This window comes from Pseudopipra pipra, chromosome 2 (assembly GCF_036250125.1).
Source record: "Pseudopipra pipra isolate bDixPip1 chromosome 2, bDixPip1.hap1, whole genome shotgun sequence".
NCBI classification, from domain to species: Eukaryota; Metazoa; Chordata; class Aves; order Passeriformes; family Pipridae; genus Pseudopipra; species Pseudopipra pipra.
This window is the reverse complement of record NC_087550.1, coordinates 117,429,280-117,450,628: the sequence shown is the minus strand read 5'-3', so window position 1 is coordinate 117,450,628 and position 21,349 is coordinate 117,429,280. Positions and strand designations below refer to the sequence as shown.

The window sequence follows — 21,349 nt, the reverse complement described above, 5'->3', positions numbered from 1 at the left end:
GGAGAAGATCTGCCCTGATGCAAGAGCAGAGCTGAGCCTTTGTGTCAGAGGTATCCCAGAGCTGAGATGGAGAAGCAAAGAGAGATGTTTGGAGTTGAAGATGATTTCCAGCCACCCAGGAATTTGGGAAGATTTAGGAATGTGGCAGGGCAGAACATGCCAAGTTCTGGTGCCTTGTGGCAAGAGAGACCTGGAGGGGCTGGAGTGTGTGCAGGGAAGGGAATGGACCTGGGAAGGGGCTGGAGCAGCAGGAGGGGCTGAGGGAGCTGGGGGGGCTCAGCCTGGAGAAAAGGAGGCTCAGGGGGGACCTTCTGGCTCTGCAACCCCCTGACAGGAGGGGGGAGCTGGGGGGGAAGTCGGGCTCTGCTGCCAGGGAACAAGGGACAGGAGGAGAGGGAACGGCCTCCAGCTGTGCCAGGGGAGGCTCAGGTTGGACAGGAGGGGGAATTTCCTCCTGGAAAGGGTTGTTAAACACTGGAAGGGGCTGCCCAGGGAGGTGGTGGAGTCCCCATGCCTGGAAGTGTTCAAAAAACATATGGATATGGCACTTGAGAACGTGGTTTAGTGGTGAATTGGATGATGATTGGACTTGAGGGTCTTAAAGGTCTTCTCCAACTTTAACGATTCCATGATTTGGCTCAAGTAGCCAAGGTGGTTTCCTGGAGCAGAGCAGGAGGGCTGTGGAGAAGCAGCTGGAAGTTCTGTGTAAAGAAACTTCCATGTCACCTGTCTCAAGTCTCTTAGCAGGCTGTCAGCCTGCAGCAGTGCTTTCCTGTCTGGATTGGCAAATACCTGGATGTCACCCATTTATAGCATCCACAGGGACCTGTTTATGAGATGCTATAGAAACACAGAGCTTGTTCCACAGCATTTAATCAAGGAGAACATTAGCTCTTTAATTAATTAATTAATTAATTAATTGATCTCTCTGATGCTATTCTTCTCGTTTCCCTCCTGATCTCCTGATTTAATGTTCAGGAAGCACAAAAAAAGACAATTGTCACATCCAGGGAGTCACAGCCTAAGAGAACCAGCACGTGCTTTATATTTGGATCCTGTTCTCTCTGCTTACAGTAGGTTAGAGCTTCTCTACCACTTTAAAAAAGAAATAATTCCTGCCTTAACCCATTTTTTACCCCACTCCTTACAATTAATACGAGGCTAGAGCAGAGTAGATTTGTAACCTTTTTTTTCTTGCAATGGTTTATTCAATATAAAGCACCTTGTGTTGACCAGATGACCTTTAAATATCCCTTCCAACCTGAACTGTGATATGATTTTATGTGTGGAAAAGACAATTATGTGCTCTTTTTGACCCAAAAAAATGGTTTTTTTTCAGACTTTATCCATGATTGGCTTTGCAAGAAAAAGGCCCCTATGAAAGAGTCTGGCATCTCCGAGAGCAATTCTGAGGAAAACCTTCCACTGAGCCAGTTTACTACTGTGGATAGAGAGGCAATTTGGGCAGAAGTGGAAAAAGATCCAGAGTTAAAACCTGAGAATGATGGACCCTGTAATCCCATCATTTCCCAGGAAGCAGATGGTGACCAAGACAACAGCGAGCACACGGAGTCTGCAGACACCAGCACAGGCCACGACAGTGAGAACACATCCTCCTTCTCTCCCTCTCTGGAGCTGCAGGAGGTGAGCAACGAGGACAATGACAGAGAGGCCCCAAATCCCGGGAATGTGCTCAACTCCCTCCTGTCCGACAGCTCCAAATCCAGCGCGGCGCTGAACCTGGTGCGCGCCGACTCCGAGAGGACTCAGGCCTCGGAGTCCCTGTCGAGCGACGAAGAGGTGGACCTGGAGCTGCAGGAAATCACCCATTCCAGGCTGCTGAAGCAGCAGAAGGAAAAGCAGGAGATGGTGGAGGCTCTGTTCAAGCACATGCTGCTGTACCTGCAGCCCTACGACTCCAGGAGGGTGCTCTACGCCTTCTCCGTGCTGGAGGCCGTGCTCAAAACCAACCCCAAGGAATTCATCGAGGCCGTGGCCAGCACCAGCATGGACACCAGCTCCACAGCACACCTGAACCTCATCTACAACCTCCTGGCTCGCCACCAGGAAGCTCTCGTAGGGCAGAGTTTTTATGGGAAGCTGCAGCCCCAGTCCCCGACCGTGTGTCCCCATTCCCTGCTGATAGAGCTGCTCACCTACCTCTGCCTCAGCTTCCTGCGCTCCTACTACCCCTGCTGCCTCAAGGTCACCCACAGGGACCTCCTGGGCAACAGGGACGTGCAGGTGAAGAGCGTGGAGGTGCTGATCCGGGTGGTGGCCCAGCTGGCCACCGTGGCCAAGGCGGCGGAGAGCAGGAACGTGGAGTTCATCCGCAGCTTGCTGGGGAGGTGCAAAGTGCAGGAGTTCGTCCTGCTGTCCCTGTCGGCCTCCATGTACGTCAGTCAGAAACGCTACGAGCTGCTCCTGGCGGACGGGGCCGGCCGTGGGGACGAGGAAGAGCTCTGGGAAGAGAGCCTGATCAACTTTGGGCACGACCAAATTTGGAGCGAACACCCGCTGCAGATCGAGCTGCTGAAGCTCCTGCAGGTGCTGATTGTCTTGGAGCACCACCTCGGACAGACCCCCGAGGAGCAGGAGAATCAGCCAGACCTCTCCAAGGAGTGGCAGCAGGCTCTCAACTTCCAGCAGGCCATTGGTGCCATGCAATATGTCTATCCACATCCCATCACTTCCCAGGGGTTGTTTGTCTCTGCCGTGGTTCGGGGTTTGCAGCCGGAGTATGGCTATGGGATGCATCCCACTTGGGTGGGCTTGGTCACCTCTTCCCTGCCCTATTTTGGGAAGTCCTTGGGCTGGACTGTGGCACCATTCGTGGTACAGATCTGTAAAAACCTGGATGAGCTTGTCAAGCAGTATGAAAACGAAGCTGTGAAGGCATCTGCCAAAACATCTGTCAGGTAAGAGTCAGCAGGGTGGGGTTTGTTGTGCAGAGCAGTAAGTGTGTAGGAACTCCCTGGTTTAGCACTGTGGCTCCCAGAGTCTGATCCCCAAATCCTGCTGCACCTGTCCCTGGAGCCCAGGGGAGCTGGAGACAGGATTGTTGCAGCAGTTGGAGGAAGAGAGGAAAGAGACCCAGCAGCCTGTCCTCCTCTGCCTTCCATCCAAGAAAAGAAGTTCCCAGTTTTGACAAGACTGAGGATTTTGGAGGACTAATTTAGGAGAGACACCCTGGACAAGAAAAAGAGAGGCTGTTCGGAACAGGCAGTAAGTGAAAGGAGTAGGGAAAAGTAATTGAATGCTGAAGATTTATAGTCAGGTGGGTAATAAAATTCTAAAAGGTCTCAACAACAAAATGGGGTTGTCCAAGAATAGTCTGGGAATCCTTTGTTTTGATATTCCTGTCTGGTCACTCCAGTTTTAACTGTTGAATAGAAACAGGAATGGAGTTTTAAATCAAGGAAATAGCCCTTGGCCTGTTAACCTGTTTGGGTTTTTAATCCTCCTCCAAAGCTTAACTTCCAAGAGAGAAAATGTGACACCTGATTACCCACTAACCCTTCTGGAAGGTCTGACAACCATTGGTCACTTCTGCCTTCTGGACCATCCTAATCCAACAAAAAAGGTAAGTTTTAATGCCCACCACTCACCTGAGAACTCAGCTCCAGGTCAGCAGAGTCCACATCCCTTTTTCCTCAGGGGTGAATAGAGGTAGCAAACCACTTATACAAAAAGATAACCTTAAAGAAACTTCACAGCACACCCCAAAAATTGAACCAAATCAAAGTTTAAGGATAGAGGATGAACCTAATTTTATTTGAAGGCAGAAAATTAATTTTAAGTAGATGTTCTTGGTGATGCAAATATTAGTCCTGTGTAGTTCTCTGCTCTGTCATTAACAAACCCTTCTATTTTCTTTTGAGTTGATAACATGTTGATGTGTTCTCTACAATTTTTAGCTTCTGTGATGCATGATATGATGTATTTTAATATCCATATTTTGGTATTTTTTTTTTCTAGTCATGTTTAGCTGAACCTGCAAACCTGAGGAATGCCAGGAATGCCATCCTGGAAGAACTGCCTCGCATTATCAACACCATGTCCCTGCTTTGGAGTGTCATCAAGAGGGAAGACTCTCAAAAAAGACCAACTGACTTCTTTGGAACAACCAAAGGCTCTTCTTCAGTCTATTTTAAAGCAACCAAAGTAGGAGTCCTTTTAAACTCCCCTGTATCTCATCCTCCTCATCAGTGCATTTTACAGAGTTCTTTTATTTTGTGTTTTCTGAATATCTTGAGAGGGTCTTTGCCTTACAAAGGATGGCATTGACAGTTAGTTATTTTTCCCTCCCCTCTACAGACATTAAGAATGAAAATATTGGACTTCCTGAATCCACTGACAGCCCAACTTGGAATCCAGTTGATGGCAGCAATTGCAGCAGTTTGGAACAGCAAGAAACCTCACAGGAGTCAAAGTAAAACCAAGGTGAAACTCAAGAAAGGCACCCTTAGTTTTCCAGTGTAAAGGCAAATGTTATATTTGTATGATCAGTTCTAAACTCTGGGTTTGTTTGTTGATTCTTTGGGGTTTTTTTACAAGTGACTGAAAAATCTGAAGTGTTCTTATTTATAAAAAGCATCAGGACTACAATTAAACCTAAATAAATAATCAAATAAAGGACAGTGTAGCAGTTTAAGTCTAGAAGTAACAGGCAGTTTTTTCTTCAACACTGAATTGCAATCTTAGGATTGCAGTTTGACAATTATGTTTTCAAGACCATGAATCAAATTCCATTTCCAGAGAAAGACCATGAATCAAATTCCATTTCCAGAGAAAGGCCAGAGCTGTAGTGTTCTCTGGAACTGAACATTTATTCTGATCAGAACCTCTTTCTTTTCATTTTAGCATAATCAAACTGTTCTTTTTATGAAAAAGTTGTTTTCTTAAGGTGTTGGAAGAAGACCTGTATATGGCAAAGGGGTCTGTGTTTGATTTAACCTCTGTAGTGTACATTTTGTATAAGTTTTGGTGTTTGGGGAATCACACAAAGAGCTGGTTTGTGTGGCCCAGGGGTCTGAGGGGTTTGTCTTTTGCTTTGTCTTGTTTTGTCAGATCCTTCCAGTGGCCAGTGCATCTCAGCTTGTTCTTGTGGACTTAATTTGTGCCCTTAACACACTGAAAATTGACACTATTTTACATCTTATCAAAGAGGTGGTCAAGAAACCAGCACAGATCAAGGGAGAAGAGGTAACCATGGAGATAATTCCATTTTTTTCATATATTCTCTCCTGGATCTGTCCCAGTGTGTCTGCTCAGCATTGTTAGAAGGTTTCTCTTTTAAGTGTGGGATTCTCTTTTGCTCCTGAATAAGTTTTGTTTTCCAGAACGTGGATTTCTGTGTTTTGATCCCTCAGTGTAAGAAAGTTCTTCAGAACATCACTATTGAGCAGATCATGACAGGGCAAGGGGCAGTGGTTTTAAACTGCCAGAGGGCAGGGTTGGATGGGATGTTGGGAAGGAATTCCTGGCTGTGGGGGTGGGGAGGGGCTGGGATAGAATTCCCAGAGAAGCTGTGGCTGCCCCTGGATCCCTGGAAGTGTCCAAGGCCAGGCTGGATGGACCTTGGAGCAACCTGGGCTGGTGGAAGGTGTCCCTTGTCCCAGCAAGAAGCTGGAACTGGATGATCTTTAATATCCCTTTCAACCCAAACCAGTCTGTGATTCCAATATTTTCCTGGAGAAGTTGCTGGGAATGAAAAGGTGTGGGGGCCTCCAGTGCAGGGGACGGTGACATTTTTGTGCAGCTGCTGCACATTTATGACTCAGGGATGCATTTCTGTCCTGAACTGCTCTACAGATACTTTGGTCACCTCTTGGAGTACAAGTGGCTTCACTTGAAGGGCGTGGTAACCACTAAACACAAGCATTGCACAGCCTGGACCTTCTTTTTCTTTCTGATGGCAAATAATTCTGGTGTTGCTTTTTCCTTTTTCAGAAATCTTCTCTGGTGGATATCCCAATGCTGCAGTTCAGCTATGCTTTCATTCAAAGGTCAGTCAGATGTTGTAAAGGAGAATTTTTTTGTTTGACTCTAGTCAGGAGAACACTCTGCATCACTGTTTCTGCTTTACTTTGATCTTCGTGTCCCAGTGTCACAGAACACCTTTGTGCAGGAAATGTGCTGTCCCTCCATTGTTGCCACACAGACATGGAGTACCAGGGCTGGGATGTTCTGTTCCATTGCTCTGTTGATTGTGCAGCCTGAAAACCTAATTTCATGCTCATGGAGCAACTTCAGGCATCTCATGAGCAAGACTGGGCTGCATCCAAACAATGTGGGCAGGAGGTGAGGGGGGGATTGTGCCCCTCAGGTGAGACCCCCCTGCAGAGCTGCTCCAGCCCTGAGGAACAGCCCAGCAAGGACATGGAGCTGCTGGAGAGAGTCCAGAGCAGGAACCAAGAGGATCCCAGGGCTGGAGCAGCTCTGCTGGGAGGAAAGGCTGGGAGAGCTGGGATTGTTCAGCCTGGAGAGGAGAAGCTTTGGGGTGACCTGATTGTGGCCTTGCAGGGCCTGAGGGAGCTACAGGAAAGATGGAGAGAGACTATTTCCAAGGGCTGGAGGGACAGGACAAGGGGAATGGCTTCAGACTGGCAGAGACTAGGATTGATTGGATATTAGGAAGAAATCCTTCCCTGTGAGGGTGGGGAGGCCCTGGCCCAGGTTGCCCAGAGAAGCTGTGGCTGCCCCTGGATCCCTGGAAGTGTCCAAGGCCAAGTTGAACAGGACTTGGAGCAACCTGGGCTAGTGGAAGGTGTCCTTGCCTATGACAGTGGGTGGGACTGGGTGATTTTTAAGGTCCCTCCCAACTCAAACCATTCCATGTCTGTGATTTTTTATCATCTTTCTCCTCATCTGTTCTGTGTTGCCCAATGAATTTAGAGAACTTCTAAATTCAGTAAAACTGCCATGGCTGCAGCCTGGGCTGGGCAGTCCACTGGAAATACTCCTTTGATCAAAACTCTTCTTCACACACTTGGCTTTTCTTCCATGGAAAGCCTGGGATAGATCAGACTGTCCAACAGACTGTAAACAGTACATTTAGGAGTTACCCCTGGATGTTGTTTTTTGTTCTTTCCATGACTCCAGCCTCGCTCAGGTGTGTTTTGGTGTTGCTTTTTTGGCAGACTGCCTGTCTCAGCCCTGCAGGAGAACTTCCAGCCCTTGTTAGGACTCCTCAGGGAGTCTGTGCAGTTGAACTTGGCTCCTCCTGGACACTTCCTTCTCCTCAGGTACTAAGAGAGAAGCTTTAGAGGTGCATTGACAGACATGTACAGCCACTAACCTGGAGGGAATTGCTTTTCCCACAGCACCCTGAATGACTTTGTGACCAGGACACCCACTCTGGAAAACAAAAAAGACCAAAAAGACTTGCAGGTACAGTGAAGAAATGCTCACCTCTCAGTTCCTAAATCTGGCACTGTACATCTGAGTAAAAGTGGACATGACCTGCTCTGTCCTTCCTATCTGAATTCCCCTGTGCTTTTGGCAATGCCTGGATGTGCATCCACACATTTTGGCTGAGGCCTGGTAAATAGGGGAGGCTCAAACAGGAGGGACAAACAAAATTTTGTCCAAATGTTGTGTGAAACCACAAACTTTTCAAAGGTGATTTCCCTGGGTAGTTTTAACGATCTCTCTCAGAATTGGAGTCGTAACATAAGTGTGATGTCAAGGGTTCATCTCCTGTGTGTAAATACTGAAATCTCAAAGCTATCTAGGAAAATTAGTGGCCTAATTATCCTTGAAGCTCCCAGCTGTGTTTGGCAGTGGAAATGACTCTGAGCTCACCTGTTGTGTAAAGAAGGGGCGGAGCAGAGCAGGATTTTCCTCCTGTCCTGGTGGTGATTTCACCACAACAGTTCAAGCACCACCTATGTGGGTGCAGTTTTGGCTCTGAGGAGGTGAGATGTGGTTATGTTTATAGTAATTTTGTATGCCAGCAGAGCAATTAAGTCTCCACTTCTGCTTCAGAGACTTGCCAACAAAATAACAACAGTGACAGAAAGCTTTGCCATCTTACAGCCTTTTCCCAAGTGGCCTCTGCTTTGCTTTGGCCAGATGGGGTTTGGTTTAGTTACAGTCACCAGCTTCTCATTTCCCTGGGAATTAAATATGCCAAGTGATGATAGTGTCCATCTGATGCCACTTTTTCTGCTCATGTTACAGGAGGTGACCCAAAAAATCCTGGAGGCCGTAGGGACTGTGGCTGGTTCTTCTCTGGAACAGACCAGTTGGCTGAGCAGGAACTTGGAAGTGAAAGCTCAGCCTCAGATTTTACCAGATGACTTCAACATGGAAGATGTGAATGGTAAAGTGGTTTTCTCTGGCTTCCTGCTCCCTCCTCTCCTCTGCTGAAGGCCTTGAAGAGCACAAGGGAGTTTGATAGTGTGTGGTTTGCATGGGTTTACGTTCCACTGTGATACCAACATGCAAGCAGCAGTTCTGTTTGGGAGGCAAATTAGGAAACAGCAAAATCTGGACATGCCTGAAGAAGAACACTGAATTATTTTGCCTCTTTCAGATACCTCAGTGGCACCATCTTCAATGGTTTCTGCCTCTGCTCCTTCCATATACAGCGTCCAAGCCCTTTCTCTCCTTGCTGAGGTAAGTAGGACCCTCTCATCTGTGGGGTGGTTTTGATATTATTAAGCTGAGGTGGGTTTGATATTATTAAGCTTTGATATTATTAAGCAGTTCAATTTGACTTACTAAACATTAAGCTTCCCAGGTAGATAAAATAGGAGTGCAAACCTTCCCTGAAGCATCTCATGGGCACACACGTTCCATCCTGGAATGTGGCACATTCCCCTTCTGCCAGAAATGCCAGCTTTGGGGTTAAAGAGATGTTCTTTTCATTTTTTGAGGTCCTTGCTTCTCTCCTGGACATGGTTTACAGGAGTGATGAGAAGGACAAAGCTGTGCCACTGATCTCACGTTTGCTCTACTACGTCTTCCCTTACCTGCGCAACCACAGGTGGGTCTCTCTCTGCACACGTGGTTTTGTCCTCTGATTTTTTGGACCTCAGTGTTATATTTTTGCTTTTCTTTTTTTTTCCCACTCCTCATTTCCATTCTAATAAGGCTTGAGCTGTATTTGAGCTGTGCTTGAGCTGTATTTCCCCCAGGAGCTGCAACCTTGTGTGGTTTGAGCTCTGTGACAGCAGTTCCCGTTTAGCTGTAGATGTTCCTCCCACCTGGATTTTTGGCCTTTCCTCAAAGCTTCCCCTCTCTGTGCTTGTCAGGGAATGTGGAGAGACACTGGGATGGGGCAGCAGAGCACTGGGCACATCCCAGGACCCACCAGGAAGCAGGAAGAGCAGGATATCTCCCTTACCTGTGCCTAGTTTTTCAGCCAAAAGTGTGGGAGAGATGGGTGATATCCAAGGGTTTGGCTGACAAGGATGCAAAGTGTATTGGAAATTTTTTTTTGGAGGGAAGTTTTGGTTCACACTTGTAGAGGAGACAGGCTATGATGTGACCAGTCTGGAAATACCTCCCCAGACTGGGAGTTGCTTCTGCACAAACTGCTTTGGTCTGCCCAGCTCCTGCTGCTCCCCATTACCAGCCAGTGGACACACAGGTGATAGAGGTCATGGAATGGTTTGGGATGGAAGGGACCTGAAAGATCATCCAGTGCCACCCCCTGCCATGGGCAGGGACACCTTCCACTAGCCCAGGTTGCTCCAAGTTTATCCAACCTGGCCTTGGGCACTTCCAGGGATCCAGGGGCAGCCACAGCTTCTCTGGGAATTCTATCCCAGCCCCTCAGCACCTTCACAATCAATAATTCCTTCCTAATATCCCATCTAACCCCTCCCTCTGGCAGTTTAAAACCACTGTCCCAAATTTATTTCCTATATACCTAAACTTTACTTTAAAAAAATACCTGTTTATCATTTTTTTCTCTTCCCCCAGTGCCTACAACATTCCCAGTTTCCGTGCTGGTGCCCAGTTGCTCAGCTCCTTGAGTGGATACGCCTACACCAAGAGAGCCTGGAAAAAAGAAGTGCTGGAGTTGTACATGGATCCCTCTTTTTTCCAGATGGACACTTCATGCACTCAGTAAGACATGGGATTGTAGCACTCCAAGCTTGTGTTCTGAATTGGCAAGGAAAGGCTGTAAAGGAGAAGGCTAACATTGGGAAGAAAATTCCATTTGGTACTAATTTACAGCATGGAATAATGTTAAAAATGGGTCTCACCCACTAATTCTGCTCAGTGTCTTATTTGTTAACCCACATACTAGTCTGCTCATGAATCATGCTTGGAAAATGTTTCCTTGTTTGAAAGGTTTGACCCCAATCTTTGCTGAGGTGAATCTATTCCAAAGCTTTCCCTGTTTATCTGATCCCTTCTTTATCTCCTGCAGTTGGAGATCCATTATTGACCATCTCCTGACACACGAGAAAACCATGTTTAAAGATTTGATGAGTAAGTATCAGCTGCTGAGGATTCACTTCTGCATCATTTTGGGATCTATTTCCATTTGAGGTATCAGGTGCATTTTTAATATCCTGATGTAGCAATAAAATGCTGGCACTGCTGATTCAGCATAATTGACCACATTGTCAACTTTACTGCCTGTGCTGAGTTAAATCTGTATTTTAGTCACGTCTAAAACACACCAGAAGTGGGTTTGTTGTAGAAATGCTTGTGCTGGGCTCCTGCATCCACATTTTACCCTAATTTTGAGTTGCTCAAGTGTGACCTTTTCCAGGAGGAGACTTTCCCTAAGTCTGCAGGTGTCTGTGAGCTGGCACGAGCCAGTGCAGAAAACCTTGCAGTCAGGTGCTTTGACCTCTAATTCAGGCTTGAGGAGAGTGTGGAAGAATAGGTCCTTGGGGGGAAAGGATGGGATAGCACCCCTTCAATTTGCCTCAAGCAGCTTTGATCTCTTTTTCAGCCCTTTTAGAAGGATAGCCAAGGTTTACAGCGCGAGGTGAATTCGCCACCGGCAGACCCAAAAAGAGAGTTTTTTCTCCTTTAGATTTCAGGACACAGGAATTATTTTCAGCCCAAATCACAGGGAGTCTTTTCCATGGTTAGATAATTGTTCTCTCTGTCACAGACATGCAGAGCAGTGCCCTAAAACTGTACCCAAGCTTTGAGCAGAAGGCGATGCTGCTGAAGCGCCAGGCGTTCGCCGTCTTCAGCGGGGAGACCGACCAGTACCACCTCTACCTGCCCCTGATACAGGGTAAGATCTGCCTTTCTCTTCCACCTGGAACACAGATCTCTTTGCCCAGAGGGATTCCTCATCCCTGGAAGTGTCCAAGGCCAGGTTGGATGGGGCTCAGAGCAACCTGGGCTGGTGGAAGGTGTCCCTGCCCGTGGCAGGAGGTTGGAACAAAATCATCCTTAAGGTCCCTCCCAACCCAAACCATTCTGTGACAGAAATTCTGTAAGAAAGGAATGTCACCTGTTTTCCAACACACAGTTCCATTTTTCCTAAATTTTAATAAAATTTATCAATCTCTAAATTAAACTCCTCATTAAAGAGAGCAATCTGTGTTTCGAGGCCTTTGGTCTGGAAATGTGATCAGTTTGTAGCAACCTTCCAGCTGTTGTTGTTCTCCTTAAAAGTCAGTTTTGACCAAATTCTGTTTACTGTAAACCCACCACAGCTTCAGGCTTTGTCTGAATCCTAATTTTGTTCATAGAATGGAAGGGACTCAGCCCAAAACTGGTGATAAAGCAAAACATTTTGTTTTGCCACAAGGTGAAGAGGGACCTTTCACAAGGGCCTGGAGTGACAGGACAAGGGAAGTGGCCTCAAGCTGAAGGAGAGTAGGGTTAGATGGGATATTGGGAAGGAATTCTTGGCTGTGAGGGTGGGGAGGGGCTGGGATAGAATTCCCAGAGAAGCTGTGGCTGCCCCTGGATCCCTGGAAGTGCCCAAGGCCAGGTTGGATAAACTTGGAGCAACCTGGGCTGGTGGAAGGTGTCTCTGCCCGTGGGGATTGGAATTAGAAGATCTCTCAGGTCCCTTCCAACCCAAACCATTCTGTGATTCCACACTTTTTATTTCCCAAATTCAAGAAAACATGACTTTTCTTTTGTTTTTTTTTTTTTTTACTTCTTTGTGTTTCCCCCAGAACGACTGACCGAGAACCTCCGCGGGGGCCAGACCTCTCTGGTTGCTGCCCAGATGTTCCTCTTCTTCCGAGTTCTCTTGTTGAGGATTTCCCCTCAGCACCTCACCTCCCTGTGGCCAATTATGGTGACAGAATTGGTAAGGAACAAGGAGTCATTTCACACTAATTAGGGGATGGTTTTTTCCCCACTTCACCTTTTTCCTCCTCCCTGTTTGGAAATGTTTTCGTGGTTTTACATTAATCTGGTAATTTGGGGTAATAAAAATTCACGTGGTCATTAGGAAATTCCTTTTGGATTCATTTTGTTGTCGCTAATTTAATCTCTGGGTTGATTTATTAATTTGTTACAAGTCATAAAGGTGAACTCAGAGCCTCACTTTTGTTTGGGATGTTGTATGGAGTTGTATGAACATTTCAGCATCCCCATAAATAACTTATTCCTTTTAAGATTCAGACATTCCTGCAGCTGGAAGAAGATCTAACTGAGGAAGAGGAACCATCAAAGTGAGTGTTGCCATTTATCTGAAAGAGAAATTGTGAAAGCTGCTTGTTCTGTATCTGCCAGTTTTAATTTCTTTAATTAATTAATTATCTGGGATAGGGAGGAGCCAACAAGATTTTTTGGTATTGCACTTTTATATTTCTGGTGCTGATGAGTCATAGTTTAGGATTTTTTTATATTATGAAATTATTCTATAATAATAATTATATATATAATATATATGTATTGTCATAATAAATTTTGTTTATTATTTTATATTAGCTAAATATAAAGCTAAAATATATTATTATATTAGCTAAAATAGTGAGATGCTTAAAAATATATATTTTATATATATTTTATATATCTTTTATATATATTTAATATATCTTTTATATATCTTTTATATATATTTAATATATCTTTTATATATCTTTTATATATATTTAATATATATTTTAATGTATTTTATATATATTTTAATATTAAATATATTAATTATTTAATATATATTTTATACATTAAATATATTATTTAAATTATTACATTAATTTATATTTATACTTATATGATTATTAATGTTTATTGATAATTATGTAAATATAATTATTATATAATAATATAATATAAAATAATATAATAATATGTATATTCTTTATAGAATATATTATGTATTATATATTATTTTTATATATAATTAAATATATTATATGTATTATATATTGTATATAATATATATATTATATGTGTTATAATAATAATATAGTATGTATTATATATCATATATATTATAATATTATATATTATATGTAACATAAAACAATATAATAATTGTTATATTTATATAATTATTAATTATTAAATTAATATATTTGATATATTTATATATTTTAATATACATTTTTATAATAGTTATTAATTGCATACAAAGATAAGATTAAATGCTAAGTCAGCATTTGAATATTTTAACATGCTGCCTTTTTTTTCTTGGTAAATTTTAGATTATTTTTCTCCTCCTGCCTTTTCATATTAATCCCACAATTAATTTCCTATAATCTCCTCCAGAATAAAACCAGTTGTACCCGTGCTTGCTTTTGTAAACGTGTGAATGAAAACCCTTTAATTCATGTTTTAATGGGCCATTTTTGGAATTTGAACGCAGGAGCAACAGCAAAATCAGCAAGCAGAGAGCCCCTGGGGACGGCGGCGGGTCTGACATCCCGCACAACGAGCTCTCCCTGTACCTCTCAGCCTGTAAATTCTTGGACACGGCGCTTTCCTTCCCACCTGACAGGATGCACTTGTTCCAAATGTAAGTCCCTGTTCTCCAGGGGTCCCGGGAGAGTGGAAAGCTCAGGAAAAGTTTTAGAAAGCAAAGCCTTGTGTGGAGGTGCAGGAAGGACCCCCTGGCTCTCTGAACTCCTCCTCCAATTATGGTGACAGAATTGGTGAGGAACAAGGAGTCATTTCACACTAATTAGGGGATGGCTTTTCCCCACTTCACCTTTTTCCTCCTCCCTGTTTGGAAATGTTTTCATTTTTTTACATTAAACTGATAATTTGGGGTAATAAAAATTCACGCAGTCATTAAGAAATTCCTTTTGGATTCATTTTGTTGTCGCTAATTTAATCTCTGGGTTGATTTATTAATTTGTTACAAGTCGTAAAGGTGAACTCAGAGCCTGTGAAGCATCACTTTTGTTTGGGCTGGAGTTGTATGAACATTTCAGCATCCCCATAAATAACTTATTCCTTTTAAGATCCAGACATTTTAAGATCCAGGGAAGGGTTCAGGTGTGGCTGAATCCCATCTTAGCCCCGGACTCTGTTAGCAGTTTAAATTTAAAGGAATTACAGAGCTATTAAACCCCTTTGTCCCACAGGTTTTAACGATGGCAAACTACAAAGATTTATATAAATGAATGATTTATTATGAGAAATTAACAAACAGCTGAACAGGGGAAAGATCCTAATCAGAATTATTTACTACATGATGTAAAAGCTAAAAAAAAAAAATCTACTAGTAGAGTGTTATATAACAAAATAATATAATGCACTGTAACAAAGCAATTCTGTTAAAGCAGCAGAAGAAACAATCATTAAGTAGAGATTGATATAAGTCACCATAGGAGATAGCAGGCAGATGTCTCTCTTTCCCTTAACCCCTGGGGAGTGACCATGAGGAGGCATCCCTGCTTCCTGGGAGAAGCTCCACACTTCAAGGGAGTACATGGAATAATCTGCCATCTGTAAGGATGTCATATCTGGGGTCAAAAAAAGGATGTGTGTTCCAAGTCTGGTGAACCAGGAGGGTCTCAACATAACTGAACACCAAGGCAGCAGCTGAACTGGCCTGACAGCTGGCATGATGGCCTGCATGGGGCAGGAAAGGCAGGAAAGGGAAGCTGAACAGGAGCCAGAGTGTGCCCAGGGGGACAAGAGGGCCAATGGATCCTGGCCTGGCTCAGGAACAGGGTGGCAGCAGGAGCAGGGAAGGGATTCTTGCCCTGAGCTCAGCACTGGTGAGGCCACCCCTGGAGTGCTGTGTCCAGTTCTGGGCCCTCAGCTCAGGAAGGACATGGAGGGGCTGGAGCAGGTGCAGAGGAGAGCAACGAGGCTGGGGAAGGGACTGGAGCACAAGTGCTGTGAGGAGAGGCTGAGGGAGCTGGGGCTGTTCAGCCTGGAGAAGAGGAGGCTCAGGGGAGACCTCCTCACTCTCTGCAACTCCCTGACAGGAGGGGGGAGCCAGGGGGGGGTTGGTCTCTTTTCCCAGGCAACCATCAGCAAGACAAGAGGGCTGGGTCTGCAGCTGTGCCAGGGGAGGTTTAGGTTGGATATTAGAAAGAATTTCTTTGCAGAGAGGGTGCTCAGCCATTGGAATGGGCTGCCCAGGGAGGGGGTGGATTCTCCATCCCTGGAGGTGTTTAAGGACAGACTGGATGTGGCATCAGTGCCATGGGCTGGGAACCACAGCAGGGTTGGATCAAGGTTGGACTGGATGATCTCAGAGGTCTTTTCCAACCCAGTAGATTCCATGATTCTGTGATTCTATGGCTTGCATAGTGTGCATTACTGGATTTTAGGTCTGTTCAGGGTGGACTATCCTGCCACACCACGTTGTTCCCATTCTTATCCTTTAAAGTCATTCCACATCTGTTTTCTCCCAGACTTCATTTTGGCCTCAGTTCTTTTTGAAAGTGCAGGTGTTGATGTTGTAATTCAGGGTATTTGGGAGAACAGTTTGGTCTTGTCAGGGTAGGAGGATTTCACCATCCTTCACCATCTCTTTCAGAAGTTCCCTAACCTGGAAAAACTGGGAGAAGGGAAAGATGGAGGCTGTTTTCCCTTTTCACACACATGGGAATGTTTTGGGGGTAGTTGCATTTAAATACTGACAAGGTAGTAATGTACTTGTTCATGCATAGCAAAAGAATACAAATGCTAGAAGGAAACCAGGGCTATACTAAACTAGGTAGGATCCAAATAGGGGTTTTCTTCTTATCAAGGAATCTTGTTTCAGGTACAAATGGGCATTTGTCCCAGAGGTGGACACAGAGTCATGTCCTGTGACCTCTCACCTGGTAGAAAACCATCAGGAATGCAGACCACACATTGTGAGGATCATGGATCTGCTCAAGATGAAATACAGGGTAAAGAAACTTTTCTTTTTCTTTTTTTTTTAATCTATTAATTTACTTTTCTAAACAGGTGGTAAGATTTTAAGTTATGCAACAGATTTTTAGGTAATTCTTCCCTGTGAGGGTGGGGAGGCCCTGGCACAGGTTGCCCAGAGAAGCTGTGGCTGCCCCTGGATCCCTGCAAGTGTCCAAGGCCAGGTTGGAGCAACCTGGGCTGGTGGAAGGTGTCCCTGCCCATGGCAGGGCATTGGATTAGATGATCTTTAAGGTCCCTTCCAACCCAAACCATGAGATTCCACGATATTCTACTAAAATGCATGAGGCTTTTAAAAATCATCTGCTTTCAAACTTTAGGATTTCAGACTGTGAGTGTAAGGGAACAAGAGGCAGTTTTCCCGCTTTTCCCTTAAATCTTCCCACAACCACCAGTGAAAACAACTCCTCTCTGACAGGACCTTTAGCAAATCTCTTTTTATTTGGCTCCCAGGAACCAAACCACAGCGAGGGAATTCCCAAGAAGCACAGATTCCCCCTGCTGACCCTGCGCTCCGTCTCCAGCATCACCCAGCTCATGCCCTTCTTCCAGACTCTCTGCTGGGCATTCACAGCAAACAGGAGCCAGTCCCAAAATTCCCACCCTTCCCCAGCTGTCTCCATGGACTGTGTTGGAAGCAGCAGCACCCCCAAGATCTTGCAGCAGCTGGAAGACAGTGTTGAATGTGACTTTCTGGAGAACATGGAAAGTTAAGCCACGTGTCGGACACTTTGGATCGTGGTGGGAAAACAGCAAAACAAGGGAAAGCTTTGCTGCAATTCCTTTTTTTATTCCCCCCCAGCTTTCAAGCTACATTTTGGGAGTGCTCTCCAGTAATCCAGGAGATGGTGTTAAAAAGCAGGAATCTCAGGTTCCTGTGGTGGTGGGAGGGGGGGGAAAAGTGCAGTTTGGTGGTAATTTATCAGAGTTACTGTATTTTACTGGTGTTCTTTGGGGAGGATTAGAGGCATTTTGTAAATAAGGGGAGAATATTTTTGACTTGGTGAAAGTAGCAATGGCCCTGGAACTCCTCCAGTAAGTATTTTAAGCTGCTTTTGGAACTGTGTTCTGAAGGTAGAGGTGAGAAAAAGCTAATCTTGCATGTCAGTGTACAATCAGTTTGCAGATAAGTCGTTTCCTGAGGTTAAAACCCTTTTAACTTGGCCTAAAACTTACCAAATTCCAAAGAAATCACCTAAGTTCCAACCAGATGGATTTTTCTAAGGCTCCTACGTTGTGCAGCCTTACCATGCCTGTAATTTCAGCTCTGTACAATAACAGCATCCTCCAGGCTTAGCAATTCCTAGATAAAAATGTGCATAAAAGACAAACCTCTGCTGTAACATTTTGTAATTAGCATTACTTGAGGGGTTTTTAATTTTAATGAATTGATTACAATATGATCGTTCAGTTTTTTAAATTTTAAAAAAAATGCTTTGTTCTTTCAGTGACTCAGGCCACTTTGCAACTTCAGAAATGCAACTAAGTGAAGATAATTCTGTAAAAATATAAATTGCTGTATTCAGCAGCTTAATAAAAATAATAGTCTTTCTTTTTTTTTTTTTTTTTAGGAACACTTTTTGTACAAAAGAATGTATTTGGCTGTTCCTAGATGGGAAGACAGGTAGGGAGATCCTCACAGTGCTGAATTGAAAAGGTTTGGTGGTTTAGTGTCAGCAGGATTTATTTTTTCAAAACCCACACAACAAATGTGGGAGGCTTCTCTGCAGTGGGTTTGACCCTCAGGCAGATGAAGTTTTCACCCAGGGATTATAAACTAAAATAATGAAACATATTTTACTCTGCTAATACTGGAATGCTCTGTGAAAATCATACTAGGGTAGGTTTGTGCTAAACTTAAATGAACTCTTTGCATTTTTACAGTTAAGGAAAGTGATAGACTGAGGTGTGATATTGTGTGGTGACTAAGAATGTGAATTATTTCTAGGGATTTAATTTATTAATGATCTCTAATGCTGTTGGGATGAGCACAAGTGAAAAGCTCCCCTTTGAAGGCATTACTTGAATATTGGAGCAGGTTATTTTTTAAAATGTTTGTGTCCATTACCTACATATCCTCAACAGTTTTTATGGATTATTTTCTTGAGACTCAGGATGATTTGGTAGTTTTACTTCCAGCTTTCTGCTGGTTGCATTCCATACTTGGATATTTCCCTTAAAATCCTGATGAGATGAGGGAGGTGAGACCCTGGCACAGGTTGCCCAGAGAAGCTGTGGCTGCCCCTGGATCCCTGGAGGTGCCCAAGGCCAGTCTGGACAGGGCTTAGAGCAACCTGGGCTAGTGGAAGGCTCAAAGGGATCTCCAGCATATTTTATTCCTTTATTCCATAACTTTATTCCTTTTCCATATGGGACTAACTAAAGTTGTTTTACTCCTTATGCTCCCACTGAAGGAGGGCTGGCCTGCTCTAACCTGGTCCTGCCAGAGCAGAATAACTTCACTGTCAATAAAATCTGGAAACCCTTTTGCCTGGAACTCAAGACCAGGAGAGAAAATGCTTTTGCTTTGCTGTGTTTTCAGTCTTTGCTTGTTTTCAGTCTAACCAAGCTCAGCTTTATCTTTTGGATACTTCGGCGACGAGACAGCAGAGCCACAGAGGGAGACCTTTAAATATCCAAAGGATTTGATTTTCCTGAAAGAAAAAGGTAGTAGGTGCAACACAGGACTTGAAATGTGGAACATTGTGATGTATCCGAAATTATATATGAATGTAATTCTTCTAATAATATTAAATGTTATTTTGAAATACCTTTTCAAAAGCAATTCTTATTCTTCAGACTCTTCTCACTGCTCACTCACTGAATTTAATTTTTGTCTGGCTCTGTAAAAGCTCCCAAATCCAATCCCAGAATCACTGAGGTTGGAAAAGCCCTCCCAGCCCATCAAATCCACCCTGTGCCCCATCCCCACCTTGTCCCCCAGCCCAGAGCACTGAGTGCCATGGCCAGGCCTTCCTGGGACACCTCCAGGGCTGGGCACTCCAAACCTCCCTGGGCAGCCCCTGCCAAGGCCTGACCACCCTTTCCAGCCAGAAATTCCTCCTGAAAACTCCCTCTGAGCTCTGGATCACTACAAGTCAGCACTGGCCCCTGCCTTTGGCTGTGCTGCTGCTTCCTTCTCCCTCTCATCACAAGCCCCCTCTGCTCCCTCTCCTGTGTCCCTGTTTTTTACATTCCTGAACTTTCCACCGTGAGATCCCTGTCCTGTGTGGAGCTGTGTGTCTGGAGCAGGGAGCAGGAGGAGGAAGCTCTGCTGCAGCACCAGAGGATCATTGATTGACCCCTGTACAGAGGGAGCAGCTCTCTCTGAGACATCAGGGGCTGCTGTTGCACAGCCTCAGCCTGGACCTTTTCGTATGTTTGAGGGAAATGCCTTTTCTTTTGGAAGAGAGAAAACTCTTCCATTCCATTGGGCTTTACTCCTCAGGCAGCAGGAGTGTGGTTCAAATGACTCCCTGAAAGCTGCTTTTCAGATTTCACCCTTTCCCTCATAGCCTGTAAACCTTTTGGGGTGTTGGGTGAGATACTGCAGAAGCCCAGGAGATGAAGGGCTGATGTGTCTGTGCCAAACACCGATAGCCACGGAGCCATCCAAGGAATGTTGGGAATAAGACATTGTGAGAAAGAACAGGATGTGGCTGGAGAAGAGGCCATATGGAGGTAGGACAGCACTGTCTGGGACAGATGTCCTTGTTCTGGCTGCTGGAGATAAGCACAATGCAGCACAGTGTGGGCACAGGGAAGAGGTTGGGAAGTGGATATGGACTGCCAACCAAAATTCCCAGCTGCTTCTCCACAGTTATCCTGCTCTGCTCCAGGAAACAACCTCAGCTACTTGGGCCAAATCACAGAATCGTCAGGGTTGGAAAAGACCTTTAAGATGGTCAAGTCCAACCATCAAACAGCACCACCACCTTGAATAAACCACGTCCTCAAGTGCCACATTCACTTCCACGGATGGTGATACCACCACCTCCCTGGGCAGCCCCTGCCAAGGCCTCACCACCCTTTTCAGATACAAATTCTTCCTCCTGGCCAACCTGAGCCTCCCCTGGCACAGCTGGAGGCCGTTCCCTCTCCTCCTGTCCCTTGTTCCCTGGCAGCAGAGCCCGACCCCCCCCCCAGCTCCCCCCTCCTGTCAGGGGGTTGCAGAGCCAGAAGGTCCCCCCTGAGCCTCCTTTTCTCCAGGCTGAGCCCCCCCAGCTCCCTCAGCCCCTCCTGCTGCTCCAGCCCCTTCCCCAGCTCCGCTCCCTTCCCTGGACATGGGAAAGCAGCAGGAATGTAGAAATGTAGAAGTAGAAGTAGAAAGGCAGGGCTGCAGGAGCCACAGACAACAACACATGGAGCCTTGGAGAGCAACAGAGCTGTCCACCAGCACCACCAGGTCCTTCTCCACTGGGCTCGAAACTGCTGGTGACAGGGGCTGAACACGACCCCGGGTGTGCCCAGGGGGGCAAGAGGCCAATGGAACCTGGTTTGGATCAGGGATAGTGTGGGCACAGCCCAGGCAGGGATTGTCCCCTGTGCTGGCACTGCTGAGGGGCCTCCAGGGCTGTGTCCAGGTCTGGAACCTCATGGAAGAGAGACCTGGAGGGGCTGGAGCGTGTGCAGGGAAGGGAACGGAGCTGGGAAGGGGCTGGAGCAGCAGGAGGGGCTGAGGGAGCTGGGGGGGCTCAGCCTGGAGAAAAGGAGGCTCAGGGGGGACCTTCTGGCTCTGCAACCCCCTGACAGGAGGGGGGAGCTGGGGGGGGGTCGGGCTCTGCTGCCAGGGAACAAGGGACAGGAGGAGAGGGAACGGCCTCCAGCTGTGCCAGGGGAGGCTCAGGTGGGACAGGAGGAGGAATTTCCTGCTGGAAAGGGTGGTGAGGCCTTGTCAGGGGCTGCCCAGGGAGGTTTGGAGTGCCCAGCCCTGGAGGTGTCCCAGGAAGGCCTGGCCGTGGCACTCAGTGCTCTGGGCTGGGGGACAAGGTGGGGATGGGGCACAGGGCTCACTGGATGTCGTGGGAGGGCTTTCCCAGCCCTCAGTGGTTCCGTGGGTGTGTTTGGCACCGACCTCCCTGTC

The 21,349-nt window shown here is 45.7% G+C and overlaps 1 protein-coding gene across 4 annotated transcripts in view; it reads left to right on the top strand.

The window, feature by feature from the left end:
* DOP1B (DOP1 leucine zipper like protein B) overlaps positions 1 to 19,047 on the top strand; it is a 49,648-nt gene extending 30,601 nt beyond the window's left edge. For all 4 annotated transcript variants that reach the window (XM_064647089.1, XM_064647086.1, XM_064647088.1 and 1 more), the window contains exons 19-37: positions 1,340 to 2,918; positions 3,472 to 3,583; positions 3,979 to 4,164; positions 4,318 to 4,443; positions 5,071 to 5,205; positions 5,953 to 6,008; positions 7,143 to 7,247; positions 7,326 to 7,392; positions 8,185 to 8,326; positions 8,540 to 8,622; positions 8,883 to 8,992; positions 9,934 to 10,080; positions 10,388 to 10,449; positions 11,087 to 11,215; positions 12,114 to 12,250; positions 12,562 to 12,617; positions 13,757 to 13,906; positions 16,115 to 16,244; positions 16,720 to 19,047. In XM_064647089.1, the coding sequence (XP_064503159.1) occupies positions 1,340 to 2,918; positions 3,472 to 3,583; positions 3,979 to 4,164; positions 4,318 to 4,443; positions 5,071 to 5,205; positions 5,953 to 6,008; positions 7,143 to 7,247; positions 7,326 to 7,392; positions 8,185 to 8,326; positions 8,540 to 8,622; positions 8,883 to 8,992; positions 9,934 to 10,080; positions 10,388 to 10,449; positions 11,087 to 11,215; positions 12,114 to 12,250; positions 12,562 to 12,617; positions 13,757 to 13,906; positions 16,115 to 16,244; positions 16,720 to 16,980 (3,773 nt within the window). In that variant the 3' untranslated portion in view covers positions 16,981 to 19,047. The remainder of the gene's footprint in view (positions 1 to 1,339; positions 2,919 to 3,471; positions 3,584 to 3,978; positions 4,165 to 4,317; positions 4,444 to 5,070; positions 5,206 to 5,952; positions 6,009 to 7,142; positions 7,248 to 7,325; positions 7,393 to 8,184; positions 8,327 to 8,539; positions 8,623 to 8,882; positions 8,993 to 9,933; positions 10,081 to 10,387; positions 10,450 to 11,086; positions 11,216 to 12,113; positions 12,251 to 12,561; positions 12,618 to 13,756; positions 13,907 to 16,114; positions 16,245 to 16,719) is intronic.
* The last annotated feature ends 2,302 nt before the right edge of the window (positions 19,048 to 21,349 follow it).